Consider the following 15,944-nt stretch of genomic DNA (forward strand, 5'->3'; position numbering starts at 1 on the left):
CATGGAGACACCAGCTGCTGAAATAATATGGCCCAGGAAGCCACCAAAAGTTTCGCAAAAAAGCACTAAGATTGCTTGGCGAACAGGTTGAATCCTGCCACCAAGAAATCAGGAGAGAAGAAAGGACAAAAGCAGATAGAGGCAACAGGTAAAGCTAAAAGTTATTATATAGCAAACATATTTGCTTCTCTGGCGGACAGGGGCGATGTTACTAATGCACTTCATTTTTTCCGTATATTGCTACAAAATTATATACACTCCTTGATACATTGGGGTTAGCTTAGCCCCTACTAGCAAGAATTCAAGTAAATTGGATACTATGTGCGAACGGAGCACAACTGCTGCGAAAAATTAAAACATTTCCCAAAACTAACACTTACAGCTTTGTTGTCAAATAACTTTGGCATACTCCTGTTTAATACATCCTTTAACATCCTTGATGCTAAGGGCACAGTGTCAGAAATCATTTTCAAAGTCTCATGCAACTGAGAGTAGATTTCTTTCTTCTTTGCAAGCATTCTTGGCTGCTCCATGAGTGGAACATATGGTCCAGGTGGAGTGAAGTTATTCACAAGCATCTGCAAACATTCTCTGAGGTACTGGTCTGCCACAGCAGCCTACATAAACACAAATTGGTCACAAACACAAAAAAAAATCATGTGCAAAACTCAAAATTGAAGAAGTATACCAATCTGGTTATTAAATGCAAAAGCGCATCCCTTGTGTCAAGGTCCAAGTACCAGATGCACGTGGTAAATATCTGAAAAAAAATAAATAAGATTCAATTCGTTTAACAAAAAATAAAGCGTGAGAGCAAGCACTTAGGATTACATTACATTGTGCAGAAGTGCATGATGATACATGACGTCTATCTTTGATACTGCTTCTGACAGTGCCTTTAAAATCGTCTGAAGAAAGCAGGGAACATACGGATTAAACAGAAGAGGTAATAACTCAAGTGTCAAGTCGAGCTAGGGTCAAGAACTTACAACAAGCACAGCCATCTCATCTTTACTCCTCTTTTTGGTAGGGTCTACAGCGAGTAGCAGAAAATCATAGTGGTCTTTGTCCCTTAGATCAATTAAAAATGGATCCTAAATGACAGGAAGACATGTTAATAGTTTTGCATAGTATAATACTTCAAGTAACTCAGCAAGTCATAGAAATAAACAGAACATTTTTGCTCCAAAGTCCTAATAAATCCATGTTTGGATGACACCAGTATAAAAAACGACAGACTATGAATTTCTTGAACTAATGCACTGAGTTGAAGGCAGTATACTCAAATCATTAGACTGACCTCAGACAAGAAAGGCAATTTTTTCCACGACATACATTGTCAATAAATAATGGATGGATGTATTTTGGGTTCTATCTGGCTAGTACTTAAAATGACAAAGTATTACTCCAATCTTGGTGAGATAAATAGCTACAAGAAGCAAAAAAGAACATTGAGTACTAACTAGGCATGCATTGTGTACTAGCTTCCTTAGTGTAGCGGTTCTGAGGTTGCTAACTAAACACCCACAATTTGAAAATGATCACCTTTGAATTTCCCTAACTCCAAATCTCACATGCACCTGGCGCATTTTGGCATGTCTTCACCAGCAAGCTTTGGTTTCAAACTTGAATGCAGGACTATAAAGTTCACTGCAACTCTCGATTTTTTTTCTGAAGAATATATTTTTCAAAACACAACAAGTGAATGCTCTATAGTTTTGTTATTCAGATCGCAAAACTTCAATGCGAATCTCTCAACAGAAAATTGATGAAATATGTATGTCATTTAATTCATCATTGATTTCTAGCAGTTAGGATAAATTAGAGAGATCTACAGAACTAACACGAAACAAAAAAAAAATCGAAGTGTAACAATTGGTGATTTACAGAACTCCATAATAATCATTTGGCAGATCCTCATTTGGTTCTACTTTAAACTAGTGAAGGAGCCACCTCCTCAAATTCAGAAGATCATGTCCTCCTTTCAAACATGCAGGAGGATATTTATGAGTCAGGAACTGCATTAGTTGTCTCTGGGGTGCTTTCTCAATACAAAGGTTGGGACACGGTAAACTTCTTCTCTATAACACATTCTAGCGTACCAAGTCCTAAGATAATTTAGTTAAGATTACAAACCGATCTAGTGTATTGCATCTGAATTTATAGTTTATGGCTCGCAAGGCTGCAATAATTGACCTCCGCAAGCATCGCTACCACTACTGACCACTACTCGAGAATTGAAGCAATAAATAAAATACAATATAAATAGGCTGAAGCTTTAGAATCTTATGTACTTCTAATCCTAACGAGAGTACTAATAACCCAAATCAAATGAGCCACCAAAATCACTGCCGTGTCAAAGGTGGAAGGTCCGTACCATCCGCACGGACTGCAGCACGTGCTGGACCTGCCGGAACATATGGGAGTCGCTGAAGTTCAGCTCCATGTCATCGCACCACTGGTCCGCCCCCATCGCCAGCTACCCGCAACACCTCCTCCCGCGGAAGAATCTCGCGCGCTGGAACCTACAGGAACCACCGACCGAATCAGGAAGAATCCGATGATGGAGGAGGGGAAGGAATTCGGGAGGAGTCGAGCGGGGGACACCCACCGGCTGGACGGGAGGAGGAAGGCGGCGGCGAGGAGGCGGTTGGCGGCGGCGAGGAGGCGAGGCCTAGGGTTTTTGTCGGAGCGAGAGAGGGAGCGCGTGTGAAAGGGAAATGCAAGTTTTATTCGTGGCCGGTGAAACGCGGGCGGCGTCGGCTGACGGGTGCGGTTCCACCTCTCCGATCCGGGCCGGGTCGCAGAGAATGCCCGTGATCCAATTTGTTTATGGGCCGGACGATTGGGAATGATAAGGCCGAATGAAAGCCCAGCCCGAACAATACACGCTGTACACCGTCAAGCTCAAACAACTTTTCAAGTACTGAAGTAGTTCAAAACTATTTACTATATTGTATTATTACTCCTGGCAAGCCAATATAGTTACACAAGCTTATTTCTTTCTAAGCGTATAGTACATAAGTTCATCTCATAATAAATTATTTGTAAGTCTATACCTTGATATTAAAGTGCGGGTGTTTCTTCCAACCATCGTGATTATTTTGCAAAAAAATCTCTCAGCTTTTTCGTAATCAACCCGCGATCATGGGAGTTAAACTGCCGTAGTTCATTTTTTCTCTCCTGTCGTCTTCTTTCTTTCTCCGTCCCGCGCTCCCTTCGTGAGCCCAAGCCAAGGAAAACCGGCAAGCGGCGAGCCTACCCCTCCTCTTTCTAGCAACCCCTTTGCTTCCGGTGCGAATCGCTGTAGGTGACGGCGGTTGAAGGCACTGGCGACAATTCGCGCTCCCTCAACTCTCTCAGTGACGCGGGATACAAGAAATCTACACCGCAAGGCCATGGTCGCGGTGGCTGCAGAGTGCAAGCATCGAGGGAGGTTGCCCCTTCCTCTTCCTGCACCGACGCCGCGGGCGGCTGCAGCCGCACCATTCTGGTCCATTCACGCAAGCAGCGGAGAGCTCAAGCTTGGCATCCGGAAGATCGATTTGGGAAGCGAGGAGCTCGAGCTTTGTGTTTGAAGCTCGGTTTGGGTTGCAGGGAGCTCACGCTCAGCATCAGGAAGCTCGATTTGTGCTGTTCTTCACCATCAACCTGGTCATGTTCGCATGGCCAACACCAACGGTGATGACTGCGAGCCGCGGCGCCACGGACGTGCGGGCTGCGGCAGGAAGCACGTGCGGACAGTAGCACTACAGACGTAGGAGCCGCAATGGGAGCTTGAAGGGCGGTAGAGGTCGGGGGCAAGGTTCAGGCGGGCGGCGACATGACAACGGTGAGCTCGAAGAGCGGTGTTGGGATGTTGGGTGAAGTCGTGTGGCCACGGCAAGCTCGAGGGGTGGGGACCCCTCCTCTTTGCGTCCCGTCCTACGGCGGCCATGCGAGGCTAGGGGTGTGGGGTGTGGTGGCAGGAAGGTGCTGGCCGGCGGCCGCCATGGATTGCCGCCCTGATGTGGGTCCTGCAAAAAAGTCTGGGAAGAAACGTCGAATCCTCCGACACAGATTTGGCCGAGTTTTTAATTCGTAGGTAGAACATTTGATCATCATTGACCATATTATGATGACCATATTATGAGGAGCAAATTGCAGAAGGATACTTGCATTGGTTGATTGCTCATGTTTCTTAGAGCAACTAGGCCATGATGTTAGGTTGTCAGGCCCACACATGAATTGTTGAGCATATTATAATCAAGGACTGAACATTTATTTTAGCCTTGCAGTTTATTTCTTTTTATAGGTTGAAAGTTTCATGGATAATCTCTTATGTTCATAATAACTTGCATATTTATAAAAGTTAAGACAGGAATTTTATTAGTACTGAATCTTACCAGAAGTTTTAATGCATGTTTGAATCAGAGGTAGGACACAATATATATGTATAAAAATTCAGATTCCACCATTCAAATAGGTCACGTAGAATTCAAAGGAGCTGTCCGTTTATTATTATCATAAAGATTCTAAACCAGATTAGAAAGTGAAGCAAAGCGAATTAGGAGCTATCGGATGACAACTTGGGAGCAGGTAAGAAACTGTAGCAACGCACGAGCATTTATGCTAGAATTACACGAATCCTTATTCCTAACATGTTTACGGTTGGACACAACATAGCACACGTAGAGCAAGTACTGTAGACGAGTGGCTCCTGTCCACTGTCCTGAGTCCATAACAGGTGGCGGGCAATCGGATGGCTTAGGCAAGAACCATCTCCAGGACAGGCAGAGTCATGTCTGCGGCCTTGTGGTTCTTCACCGGGTAATACGCGTCCATGGCGATGCCGCACTTGCCCGTGGGCGCGGCGACGTTGCGCCTCATGCGGATGTAGCCGGCCTCGCCCCACTTGGGGCCCCACGAGTTCTTCACGATCCAGAAGTCCTTGCCGGCGTCGGTGCTGCCGTAGCCCACCGCCGTCACGCCGTGGTCCAGCTTCGTCCCGCAAGCGCCGTCGAAGACTCCCTGCGTGATGATGGTAGAAACGAGTAATGATCTTGAGTTTAACAAAGCTTTCTTTATCGAAAGAATGGAATATTTGTGAGGAAATATTATGTACTTGAAGGGACTAAACGATCGACACGTTACCGAAGTGTAGAGCTGGAAGGCACGGCCGGCTGCCTCGATGGCGACACTGACAGGCTGCTTCGCCACCGCCATCTGCAATGCCTTCTCGTTGTTGGCCGGGACATGGCTATACGAACTTATCGACACGACCTTCTTCTTTTTCTGCATTATTCAACCAAAACGCAAATCTCCATCACTCGTCGACGCAGCAGAGACGCACAGATCGATGTGCATACACTATACAAACTGTGAAGCGAAGAAGAACCTTGGCCTCGTTACAAGTCCCGTCACGTCCGGTGTAAGGGTAGTCGGCCTCGGTGTCGATCCCGCCATTGCTGATCACGAACTGGAAGGCGTAATCCATGCGCCCGCCCTTGCATCCATGGCTCTTGCGGTCGCAGTCAATCAGCTCCTGCTCCGACAACGATACCAGCTTACCCGTCGCGATCTTGTTGATCCCCTCCATTGCCGCCACCGCCGAGAACGCCCAGCACCCACCGCACGCGCCTTGGTTCTTGACCGGGGTGACGGCGCCGCTCTTGCGCCAGTCGACGGCGGAAGGCACCTGCAGCTCGCGGAGCTGGTAGCCGGTGCTGTCGTCGTCGACCTCGGCGTCCGCCGTGTCGTTGCGGCGGCGGCTCTGCTGGAAGCCGAGGACGCGGCCGCGGAACTCCTCCAGGGTGAGGTCGGCGAAGGGGGTGAGGCCGAGGCGGAAGCCGTGGAGCCCCACGTCGGCCTCCGCGTTGTGCGCGTCGATGTAGCGGAGGTTGTCGCGGAACACCTCCAGCCGCAGGAGGTCGTCGTCGCCGTCGCCGTCGTTGCCGCGAGCTGGCCTCCCGTGCTCCAACTTCCATGCCTCGTAGAGGTGCCGCACCTCCTCGTCCGCCCGCTCCCACGGCGCCGCCGCCGCGGCGGAGGCGGTCAGTGCCACGGCCAATGCCACCGCGAGCATCGCGGCGGCCACAGGGGAGCGTGGTCGATGCATGGTTTGGTGTGGAGCGGGCGATCGTTTGACCTTGAGCGGCCGGCGAACCGCTGCACTGGTTGGTCTGGAAGTTAGCTGTTGTACTGTACTACCTCGCGCCTCGGTGCCTGTGCCTCAGCCTGTGAAACGAACCAATCAATTTATAGCCACGCGACTACGCGAGGGACACGCCAACTGGATCACCCGGGCCCGCCACTAACACCACTCAACAACCCATGACGCGCACATCGAAGATGCTTTGCCTTGATCTGACACGATAGTTACTTGTTGTATATCTTACGAACGCGGAGCATGCTCAATATGTTTATTTTCTTGAGTAGCTTCTTCTAGGATCAGGATTAATTTGACTTCATTAAAATCTGACACGTTGTTTTGTAGCTTCTGCTAGTTGATTGAGGTGTTGTCACTGTCCTAGTAGTCGCCTAGCTGGCTAGTTGTATGAAGCCACACTACATTATGAGGAGTTCGGAGTTGACTTATGCGTAAACAAGTTGGTTTGTGGCCAAAAGGAGCATATAGTACTGAATTTACTGGGTCTATGCTTTGAGAATTCAAACATGTTCGATTGGATGGCACTGCATTGCAAGATATTTAACCGGATAGATGATAATCATATTGAGTTATGTATTATGCATTTGCTTATGAGAAATGATTAAGGTGTGATCAACCAGCCTGTCGCATTGTTCAAGCATGCAGTAAGGTTCTAAGATGTGCGCGGTCAAAATCTCAAACTAATTTATCCATCAGCATCTTTGATCCTTCGACGTACAAGCAATCCAAAGTCCAAACCATGGGTCGCACGCCGTTTTGTGTGTTGTGATGGTATGAATTATGAATATAAAGGACACATACCATCTCCATGTCATAAGGTTGGACAGATTGGTTCGTTTGCCAGCATTAAGACTGGGCTGATGTCGGCATGCGTGTAATACCTGCCATTTTTAGTCATCGAAGTAACTCCGAAGAAATAGAAGCAATTCATGAAGAAAAGGAAAAAGAAATGGGCTCAAAATCAAATTCGGGTCAAATTTAACCGAAATTCGAATTTTGAATTTGAAATTCAGGAAAATCCGGCAAAAATATGGAATTGAAGTATCAAAGTGATTAGAACTTGAAGATCAAGAATTGGGACAAGGTCTGGTCCTAAATACCTCAAGAAAACTCAAAGAAAGAAATTAAAAACCCAAGTACTGTTCACCATCCGACAATAGGAAGTTCAGAAAAACAGCAGCAGAGTCCATTTTGGAAATTAAATTCCGACTAATTTTCCAAATAAGTAGACCAAGACAACTACACAGCGATGAAGTATGGACTTTGGACAAATAGATTTGGGTGTTGTTGATCAGGAACAGTAAGAGGGGAAAATTCAAATTTAAACTCAAAGTTAGCACATTGTCACGGTAGACTGCATTGCTGAATTTGCCTAAGTCTGAAACAGCCATAAGTAGCTGAGTTTGGAGCTGATTTCAGAAAAATGTAGAACAAAAGGGGTAAGTGTTTATGGGCAAAATGGAAGCTTTGAAGGTTGTAGAACACAAATGGGAAGAAGTTGGACTGAAAAGAAAGGATTTGGATCACTGAAAACATTTACAAAGTAGGGTAAATGACCCTGTCCAATAACTGACGAAGTGAACCTTGAAGTTTCAGAGAAATTCAGACAGAGGAGAGAAAGAATTCAAAATTCCCAACAAATGGATGATAATCTCGGGTAAGAGTTTAAATACGAAGTGTAGAGCTCAAACTTATCTACAACTTTGGTTAAGACACTTGTGGGTCGTCGGATGCACTTTCGACCGTGATTGAGCTCTGAAGATTTCGGGCGTCAGAAATAAAGAGGGGGAGGATGACAGAGCCGAGCTCGATGTGTCGCCGCCGGCGTTCTCGGTCGCCCGCCAGCGCGGCAGCTATGCCACCTCCTCACCACGCAAGCCTACGAGTAGACCACGGTGTCGCCCATGCGCGCGGTGAAATCTTTCATATATCTACCGCTCCCGCCGACCGTTTCTACTGCCTGTTCTTTTTACCGCCGCTGCCCTTTCTGTCCAAGCCACCGCCGCCGGGTGAAATTCCTCTCATACACCGCAGCTCCTGTCGATTCCTCTCGCCCACTCCCCCACAGATACCCCAGCTACACCCCGGTCGACTTGTTGTCCAACATCCTTGCCGGAATACCCTACACCACCGTTGTTTTCGTCCGCCATCGCCGTACCTCCTGCTCACGGTGAGCACCCTCTTGCCGCTACTCTCTGTCCGTATGGGTGGTTGTAGAAGAGTCCTCGGGGTACTAGGAAGCTGTAGCCGTAGTTGTCGGAGTAGGTTGCGCCGTCGTCGTGCTTAACCGCGACCGGCCGTAGGCGCCGCCGCCCGTCGCCGTGGAGGAAGTAGCTCCGGCCGTCTCCCGGGAAGCTGTCGCCGCGCACGGGTGCGTTAGGGCATGGGGATACTTCCCCTGGCCTAGCCCCGTCGTCGGTAGGGCGCCGGCCGGCGAGCCGCGCCACCCCCTGTCGCGCCGGGTTTTGGCGGGAGGAAGAAGAAGGTACTGGAGCCGCGGGTCCGCGCGTCAGTGGGGAGAAGGAAAGAAGAGAGAGGCCGGCCGAGCGCGGGCGTCGGATGGGCCGCGATCTTGGAGGCCCAGGTGTTGGTGCAGTTGGTCGGTGGGAGAAAAGGCTGGGGGCCCAGGAGTCCGGCAGGCCGACCTTGCGGGAGAAGGGGAAAAAGAAGGATGGGCCGTTGGGCCGGTGCCGGTCCGAGAAGAGAAAAAGGAAAAGAAGAATCGGCCCAGAGAGCCCATAAGGGGAGGGGGTAGGCCGGCGGGTAGGATGAATAGGAGAAGGGGTGGGTCCGAGCTGCGGGCCCAGCGTAAGTGAGAGGGGGTAGAGTAGGGTCGCGTGAGAAAAGTTGCTGGGGGTGTTTTTCGGGAAAAATTAGATTTCCTTTATAGAATAATTAGTTAAATCCGAATCTCACCATTTAAATCACAAAAATTTCTAGGAGTATCCAAAATTAGTGAAACCAATTTTGTTAGGCTTGTTTTATTTTCCTTTATGCATTAAAATTTTTATACCCTAGAAAATAATAAAAATTTGGGTATTTATTTAATGCCTTTCTTTTAAGGTATTTAAATAAATACTTAATCTTTATTAAATGCATAAAATATGGAATAACATTTTCATAATCACAAATTATTATTAACTCATAGGAAATTAGGTTTTAAAGCTAGAAAATAGTTGTAACATTTTCTAAAAATAAAAGAAAAGACCTAGGTAAGGTTAGTAAGGAAATAAAATTGTTGGGTTAATCTTTTCGGGTTTTTGTGTGTTGGCTTGCAACTTTATCGTGATAAATTGTATAGTCCTTGTTGGCTTGCAACTTTATCATGAAGGAAAGTTGTATAGTCTTGTATTCAAAAAGTTGCATTCCTAACCCCTGCATGTGTTATGTTATAGACACCGAAGCACCAGAAGGAGATTTCTCGGAATATTCAGAAGGATCTCCGGAATTTGAGGAAATCTTTGAATTGGTCCCCTGCGAGGCAAACCCTTCGGACAGTGCTAACTTTTTTAGCGAACAAGGCAAGCCCCGGTGCATTATACCTATTATTTTGGAGTCAATATTTCATGTGTCCATTATCGGTTATTGCTATATGTATGCACTAAGTTTAGGAATTGCTTGAAACCCATTCTTGTGCATGATCATACCTTGTTTTAAGGACATCTTTGCCACTTGTTCAAACCTTTAGTAGATAACCCAAGTCTAGAAGGGCTTAGTTGCTTAAATACTTGCTTTACCAAACCTTAAGGTAAATTTTGAGTCATGCATGTTAATTATGGAAGGATGGTTTGGAATTTAAGAAGCGGACAGAAGCTAAGGATGTAGTTCTGTCTGCTAGTTTAATCTGGTTAAGGCCCGATTCGTTGTCTTAACCTTTGATCAAGTGAAAAACATCTGATCACTTACTGGGTATGGGACCAGTAAAGCCCAGTAGGTTAGTAAACCCTCTGATCGGGAATACTTCGTACCCGCGCTAGACGTGCTGGAGATTGGCAGGGGCGTGGCCTGAAACTCACATGGTGATCGGGCCAGACGTGGGGTCCCATGTGAGGGTGCGTCCCTGGGTCCGGGTAGTCTTATTCCCAATCGTTGGATTTGCTAATCGAAAAGTCGTTACGTACGACCTGGACAGTCGTATATAACTGGTGATCAAGATACTCTCCTGCAGGATGTAATATGATCCGGATCGCCGCAATTCTCGGTTATGAATGCACTTGATCACTGTTGAGCATCGTAGCATAAATACATGAATGCTATATCTTTCTACTAATGTTTGGTGTATGACTTAATACCTTGATGTTTGCAAATAGTCTTTTATCATCACCTAGAACAGTTAGGTAATGACTTAATACAAATAAAAGATAAAGCTAAGGTCTCACTTTTTAGTGAGCTTTTTGGCAAAAATGTGTCAGCCTAGTACACCGAAAAAGCTATCATGTATTTCCAAGAAAAACTATTATATTGGTTAGTCGGGTAAGCCTTGCTGAGTACCTCGTACTCAGGGTTATCCCTTGTGGCTATTTTCAGAAGCACCGCAGGAGTCCATCGAGGAGGAAGCCCCGAAACCCTAGGGTATTGTTATGAGTCTCACAATACCCTTAGAAGCAATCCTAAATGCTCATCTCCACCCAAACCGTTTATGTTTTAAATCCTAGAACTCTGTCTAACCTGCACTGTTAAGTTTGTTTCAAACTATGTCTTGTAATAACTCGTACCTCATGTATGTATGTAAAAATGTAATATTTGTTGATGCTATCCCATCGCGGATACAATCCTGATGTATGGCTATGAGACACGACGTGGATCTTTCGAGGAGTCCTAGGGACACTCGACGGACGACCGGACTTATACTGTTTTAAGTGCGTTTCGGATAATTGCTGCATCGGCAGCGATTAGGCGCATTTAAACCAGTTTAAGTTGGACGGTTCCGCCACAATGCGCATGATTCCGCGGCCGGACTTGCGTTTAATTGTTGGATCACGTTACTCTTATGTGATCTGGTTTAAATTATTGGTTTGTTTCATCTAGGTAGTGCAGTTCTGATGGATACAGTTAGTTTTTCGTAGGTTTATCTAGATTGGTGACCGTTGACCATCTGGCCAATGTTAATCACCCATTGTTTTGGAATTAATTAGTTCCCTGTTAATCTATGTGGATACCATTGCTTCAATCAGTTAGCTCATGTAGATGGGATTGCACAATACCTTTCCCTCAACACTCATGTTAGATTTGGTCTTTGTGCTTCTGTCCACTTTCCACTGCAATCCTGTTTTGATGTTGTGTTCTGCTGCTATTGTTAGTGTGGTTTACACATAGTATGCCGAGCCCTTCATATCAATTTTTCATTAATTCTTCCATGTTCAGAATCGATCAGTTTCCATATAGAGATTTATGTGTCACTTGCAGTACTCTATATGGTGGCTTACTCTGCTTCTGCTGATGTTTGCAGATGCAGATATTCGTTAAGACCGTCACTGGCAAGACCATCACCTTGGAGGTCGAGTCCTCGGACACCATCGACAATTTGAACGCTAAGATCCAGGACAAGGAGGGCATCCCCCGGACCAGCAGCGTCTAATCTTCGCTGGCAAGCAGCTCGAGGATGGCCGTACCCTTGCCGACTGCAACATCCAGAAGGAGTCCACCCTTCACCTGGTGCTTCGCCTGCGTGGTGGTATGCAGATCTTCGTCAAGACCCTCACTGGCAAGACCATCACCCTGGAGGTGGAGTCCTCTCACACCATTGACAACGTGAAGGCGAAGATCCAGGACAAGGAGGGCATCCCCCCAGACCAGCAGCGTCTCATCTTTGCCGGCAAGCAGCTGGAGGATGGCCGCACCCTGGCAGACTACAACATCCAGAAGGAGTCCACCCTTCACCTGGTGCTCCGCCTCCGTGGTGGGCGGTAAGTCCTGGTCCTGGGCCATGGATCTGTGTGTTGCCCCTGGGTTCACAAGTACCGTGCAGGTGCCTCCTATGTCTCTGGAGATTGTCTGCGTGTTCATGTTCTGGTCGACTCGTAGTCTTTTGCCTGTCCTATGCGAGTCCTATGTCTTCTGGTTCTGTTTGCTAACATTTGCTGCTGTGCAGCAGCTTGAACTATGTGATGAATAAGTGAACCCTGAAATTCGTGTGCCGATCTGATTATTCATGGTTTCTGGATATATCTTTGTTATGCAGTATGCCCATGTTTGTGAAGTGGAAACAATAGTATGTGTCTTGCTTAGCAATTCTGATGATGCTCGATATAAATCTGATGATACTGCTACTTCCTCAAATGCAGTTAAATTTTGGGTCATTTTCACTTTGTCATGTTGGGTGTTTTGGGTTATACTTCAGATGATACTGCATACTCCCGGTAACTCGACTAGGTGTTTACAGGAATTATCATTTAAGTTAGCTTTCCCATTTTGCTGACAATTTGGTCGCCTATCGAGTGATCGTCACTACGACTTTCATTTGTTACTGTGATCTCGCCTATCGAGTGATCGTCACTACGACTTGTGATGCTAAACACGCTAAGATCGCCTATACGGTATGGACCGACTTGGTTGTATTCAGATTTGAGACAAAATTCAGAAATCTGTACTTTAAACATGACTATACATGCAGTGGTACCTGAATCTGTGCATTTCTGAGGTTATAACTTTTTCTCTTTTTAAACATTAGCATCTCAGACTACTGGAAGAAGAATTCTTGCTACTTTGGACAAGTAATAGGTTGCAGATATATGGACCCATTGCTAGGTTCTGGATCAGTGATTACTGACACTAGACATGCTGCCCAAAGTGCTATACGTGCTCCAATTTCTGGAGCCAATTTGCAGTTTGTAGAAACAAGATTGTTTGCAATACGCAGGGCTGCATCAGAATCAAGCAGGCGTGGTGCCTATGATGCTTCCACATCGATAGAAACGGAACCAATGCTGCATTTACTTAGAGGGATTGATCAGGAAGCATCCTCGACCATGAAGATGGGGTGAAAGACGTTGACAGCAAGTCTGAAAGGTAGCATGCATGCAGCCAAAGCGAAACAGGATGACAGAATGCAAGCCCTTAAATCTCTCTCAGAATTGCAGACCCAACAGGCCATAAAACCCCCTTAATAAACCCTATGATCTGATCATCCGCGACAGCGGCCGCCGCTGACTGTGCCGTTGAGCTCCACGGCCCGTTTGCAGGTATAAGATAGCGTGAGATGTGCATTATGGCTAGTTAGTTTGTGACATCAGGATTCAGGTATCTTGCCCTTGACGATCGTTCCCCGACGTTTCGCAGTATATCCTCGGTCCTCCTCCTCCTGTTCTTGTTTCACATCCACCAGCTCTCTGATGGAAGCTCTGTTGTGGTTTTTCAGAGAGTAAGATGATGCTATTGAGACTCCATCAGAAAGAAAAAAAATGAACAGTCATATAATAAGCACAAAACAACTTTATTTGGAACTTTATTACATTATTACCTCTCGAAAGGATTACAGTACTTATTACGTGGCTCATTAACTTATTACAGCATAACTTTAGTAGTAACTTATTTCCGGTACAACATGCATATACTAAGTTCAACAAGATAATCGTGCATCACAACTCAGACCAACACACTGGTATAAACGAGCAACTCAAGTCCACACACATTCAGCAAGGGGCAAGCTACGTCGCCTGATCTCTGCCGCTTAGGCAACGACCATCTCCAGCACAGTCATCGCCGCCCTAGCCGTCGGGTTATTGTCGGAGCTATACTTCACCGGGTACGACGCGTCCATGGCGATGCCGCACTTGCCCCTGGGCGAGGGCACGTTGCGCGCCATGCGGATGTAGCCGCCCTCACCCCAGTCGGCGCTCCACGAGTTCTTCACGATCCAGAAGTCCTTGCCGTCCTCGCTGCCGTAGCCCACCGCCGTGACGCCGTGGTCCAGCTTCGTCCCGCAGATCCCGTTGAAGATGCCCTGTGCACACGATCAGGAAGAAGAACAGAGTTCAGAACAAAGAACAGCTAGCTCCCCGTAACCAGTGCTTGCTTTTGTGTTACGTTGTTCCTCACTGAATATTTGTCACTTTACCGATTGATAGTGCTGGAACACGCGACCGCCGGCATCAATGGCGACACTGACGGGCTGGCTCGCCACAGCCTCCTGCAACGCCGTCTCGTTGTTGGTCGCCACATTCACGAAGTCATCTATGGTCACAACCTTTTCGTTTAGCTGCATTAAACAAGACCCAAATCCCCACCATCATCAGTGTTGATTAAACTGCAATCTAGTTCAGCAGCTTAATTATGAAGTTATGAGTCATGACAGTATGTACCGACCTTGTTGGCATCGCAAGTCCCATCAGTTCCGGTGTAGGGGTAGTCGGCCTCGGTGTCGATCCCGCCGTTGTTGATGACGAACTCGAAAGCGTTCTGCATGTACCCGCCGTTGCAGCCGTTGTCCTGGCTGTCGCAGTCGATCAGCTCCTGCTCCGACAGCGAGACGAGGTTGCCCGTCACGATCTCGTTGATCCCCTCCATGGCTGCCACCGCCGAGAACGCCCAGCACCCACCTGCGTGCATCTCCCACGGCCCAGGGACCATCAGATCGATCACTCACCGGAGAACGTTCTAGCAGCTACGTACATCGGCGAAGCAGTTAGCGAGCAGCATCATTGAACCGAGTACTGACCGCATTGCTCTTGGTTCTTGACGTCGGTGACGGCACCGAGCTGGCGCCAGTCGACGGCGTCGGGGAGCTGGTCGCCGTGGCGGCGGAGGTAGCGGGTGCTCCCGGCCCGGCGGGCCGCGCCGCTGAACCCGAGGACACGGCCGCGGAACTCCTCCAGGGTGAGGTCGGCGAAGGGGGTGAGGCCGAGGCGGAAGCTGTGGAGCCCCGCGTCCGCCTCCGCGTTGTGCGCGTCGATGAAGCGGAGGTTGTCACGGAACACCTCCAGGCGCAGCCGGCGTTCCTCGTCGCCGGCCATGTCGCAGTTGCCGGCGCGCGGGCGGCGGCCGTGCTCCGACTTCCACGCCGCGTACATGCGCCGCACCTCGTCGTCGGCCCGCTCCGCCTGCGCCGGGACGGTGGAGTAGGAGTGGTGGCGGGCCGCGGCGGCGGCGGAGGCGAATGCTAACGCCACCGTGAGCGCGAGCAGCGCCGCGGCGGGCACAACAGGGGAGCGTGGTGCGCTCATGGTGATCGTTTGAGTCGACGTCGAGCTCGGCGAGAGATGGGAGAAGAAGAGAGTTTGTGATTTGTGAACTGTTGCGTGTCTCAGTGCAGTGTGGCCTAGCCTGTGAACGAGCCCAGCATTTTATAGCCGCGCGAAGCAACGAACTGGGCCACCACCAACACCACTCTGCACAAGCCTCGTCGCTTGACGCCTGTCTCAAACAGAGGGCAGCCGCCACGCATGCCAAGATGCATGGTAGTTTTTTCTAACACGGCTAGGTGCGTGTAGCCGTGATAAAAGTGAATTGTGGGTGCATGGCTTGAGATTTTTTTAAAAAAAAAACTCGATTGAATGACACTATCTAGATTGCAGTTTTTTTTTCTTCAATGGGATTTTATCATGCGAATAGATGCGCCTATGAAAAACGAGGACATAAATCCATGTCTATTATAGCAGAATGAGTAACTCAAGCCATTAGTACTCTCTCTTAAAATGTTTTAGATAAAGCTATATATCCACATCGAATATATATACAGCCAAATGTTACGAGAGTTCTTAAACTCTAAACTAAAAAATGAGGGATCAAGAAAGAGAGCTCTAAAACAAAGAAAGAAAACTAGAAGACTAAGCTTTAATCATCTTCTTCATCCATACGT

General features: G+C 47.7%; 3 protein-coding genes and 1 pseudogene across 3 annotated transcripts in view; 1 reads left to right on the forward strand and 3 right to left on the reverse strand.

The window, feature by feature from the left end:
• LOC101758380 (RNA polymerase I-specific transcription initiation factor RRN3) overlaps nt 1–2,733 on the reverse strand; it is an 8,162-nt gene extending 5,429 nt beyond the window's left edge. Inside the window, exons 1-6 of the mRNA XM_004966133.4 lie at nt 2,612–2,733; nt 2,378–2,525; nt 990–1,094; nt 837–908; nt 689–760; nt 381–617 (exon numbers count right to left, since the gene is read on the reverse strand). Of these exons, the coding sequence (XP_004966190.1) occupies nt 381–617; nt 689–760; nt 837–908; nt 990–1,094; nt 2,378–2,473 (582 nt within the window). The 5' untranslated portion in view covers nt 2,474–2,525; nt 2,612–2,733. The remainder of the gene's footprint in view (nt 1–380; nt 618–688; nt 761–836; nt 909–989; nt 1,095–2,377; nt 2,526–2,611) is intronic.
• Nucleotides 2,734–4,473: 1,740 nt separating this feature from the next.
• LOC101759065 (zingipain-2) lies at nt 4,474–6,194 on the reverse strand. The gene is made up of 3 exons (XM_004966134.2): nt 5,378–6,194; nt 5,134–5,274; nt 4,474–5,010 (listed from the first exon to the last, which is right to left on the reverse strand). Exons 1-3 carry the CDS (start codon nt 6,095–6,097, stop codon nt 4,747–4,749), a joined length of 1,125 nt encoding a protein of 374 aa, XP_004966191.1. The 5' UTR covers nt 6,098–6,194; the 3' UTR covers nt 4,474–4,746.
• A 5,403-nt stretch (nt 6,195–11,597) lies between these two features.
• On the forward strand, nt 11,598–12,058 carry LOC105914283 (annotated as a pseudogene).
• A 1,530-nt stretch (nt 12,059–13,588) lies between these two features.
• Nucleotides 13,589–15,369, reverse strand: LOC105914251 (ervatamin-B). The gene is made up of 4 exons (XM_012845332.2): nt 14,805–15,369; nt 14,453–14,685; nt 14,205–14,345; nt 13,589–14,090 (listed from the first exon to the last, which is right to left on the reverse strand). Exons 1-4 carry the CDS (start codon nt 15,307–15,309, stop codon nt 13,818–13,820), a joined length of 1,152 nt encoding a protein of 383 aa, XP_012700786.1. The 5' UTR covers nt 15,310–15,369; the 3' UTR covers nt 13,589–13,817.
• Between the last annotated feature and the right edge of the window lie 575 nt (nt 15,370–15,944).

The sequence above is a fragment of the Setaria italica genome, chromosome IV (genome assembly GCF_000263155.2).
Source record: "Setaria italica strain Yugu1 chromosome IV, Setaria_italica_v2.0, whole genome shotgun sequence".
Taxonomy (NCBI): Eukaryota; Viridiplantae; Streptophyta; class Magnoliopsida; order Poales; family Poaceae; genus Setaria; species Setaria italica.

Bases quoted from the DNA above. Each gene is read 5' to 3' on its own strand.
- LOC101759065 (XM_004966134.2), bottom strand. From the start codon at position 6,097: ATGCATCGACCACGCTCCCCTGTGGCCGCCGCGATGCTCGCGGTGGCA. The intron at 5,275-5,377 runs GTTCTTCTTCGC...TGAATAATGCAG, and splicing joins GGACTTGTAACGAGGCCAAG to AAAAAGAAGAAGGTCGTGTC. The intron at 5,011-5,133 runs GTAACGTGTCGA...ATCATCACGCAG, and splicing joins CCTTCCAGCTCTACACTTCG to GGAGTCTTCGACGGCGCTTG.
- LOC105914251 (XM_012845332.2), bottom strand. From the start codon at position 15,309: ATGAGCGCACCACGCTCCCCTGTTGTGCCCGCCGCGGCGCTGCTCGCG. The intron at 14,686-14,804 runs GTCAGTACTCGG...AGATGCACGCAG, and splicing joins CAAGAACCAAGAGCAATGCG to GTGGGTGCTGGGCGTTCTCG. The intron at 14,346-14,452 runs GTCGGTACATAC...TGTTTAATGCAG, and splicing joins GGACTTGCGATGCCAACAAG to CTAAACGAAAAGGTTGTGAC.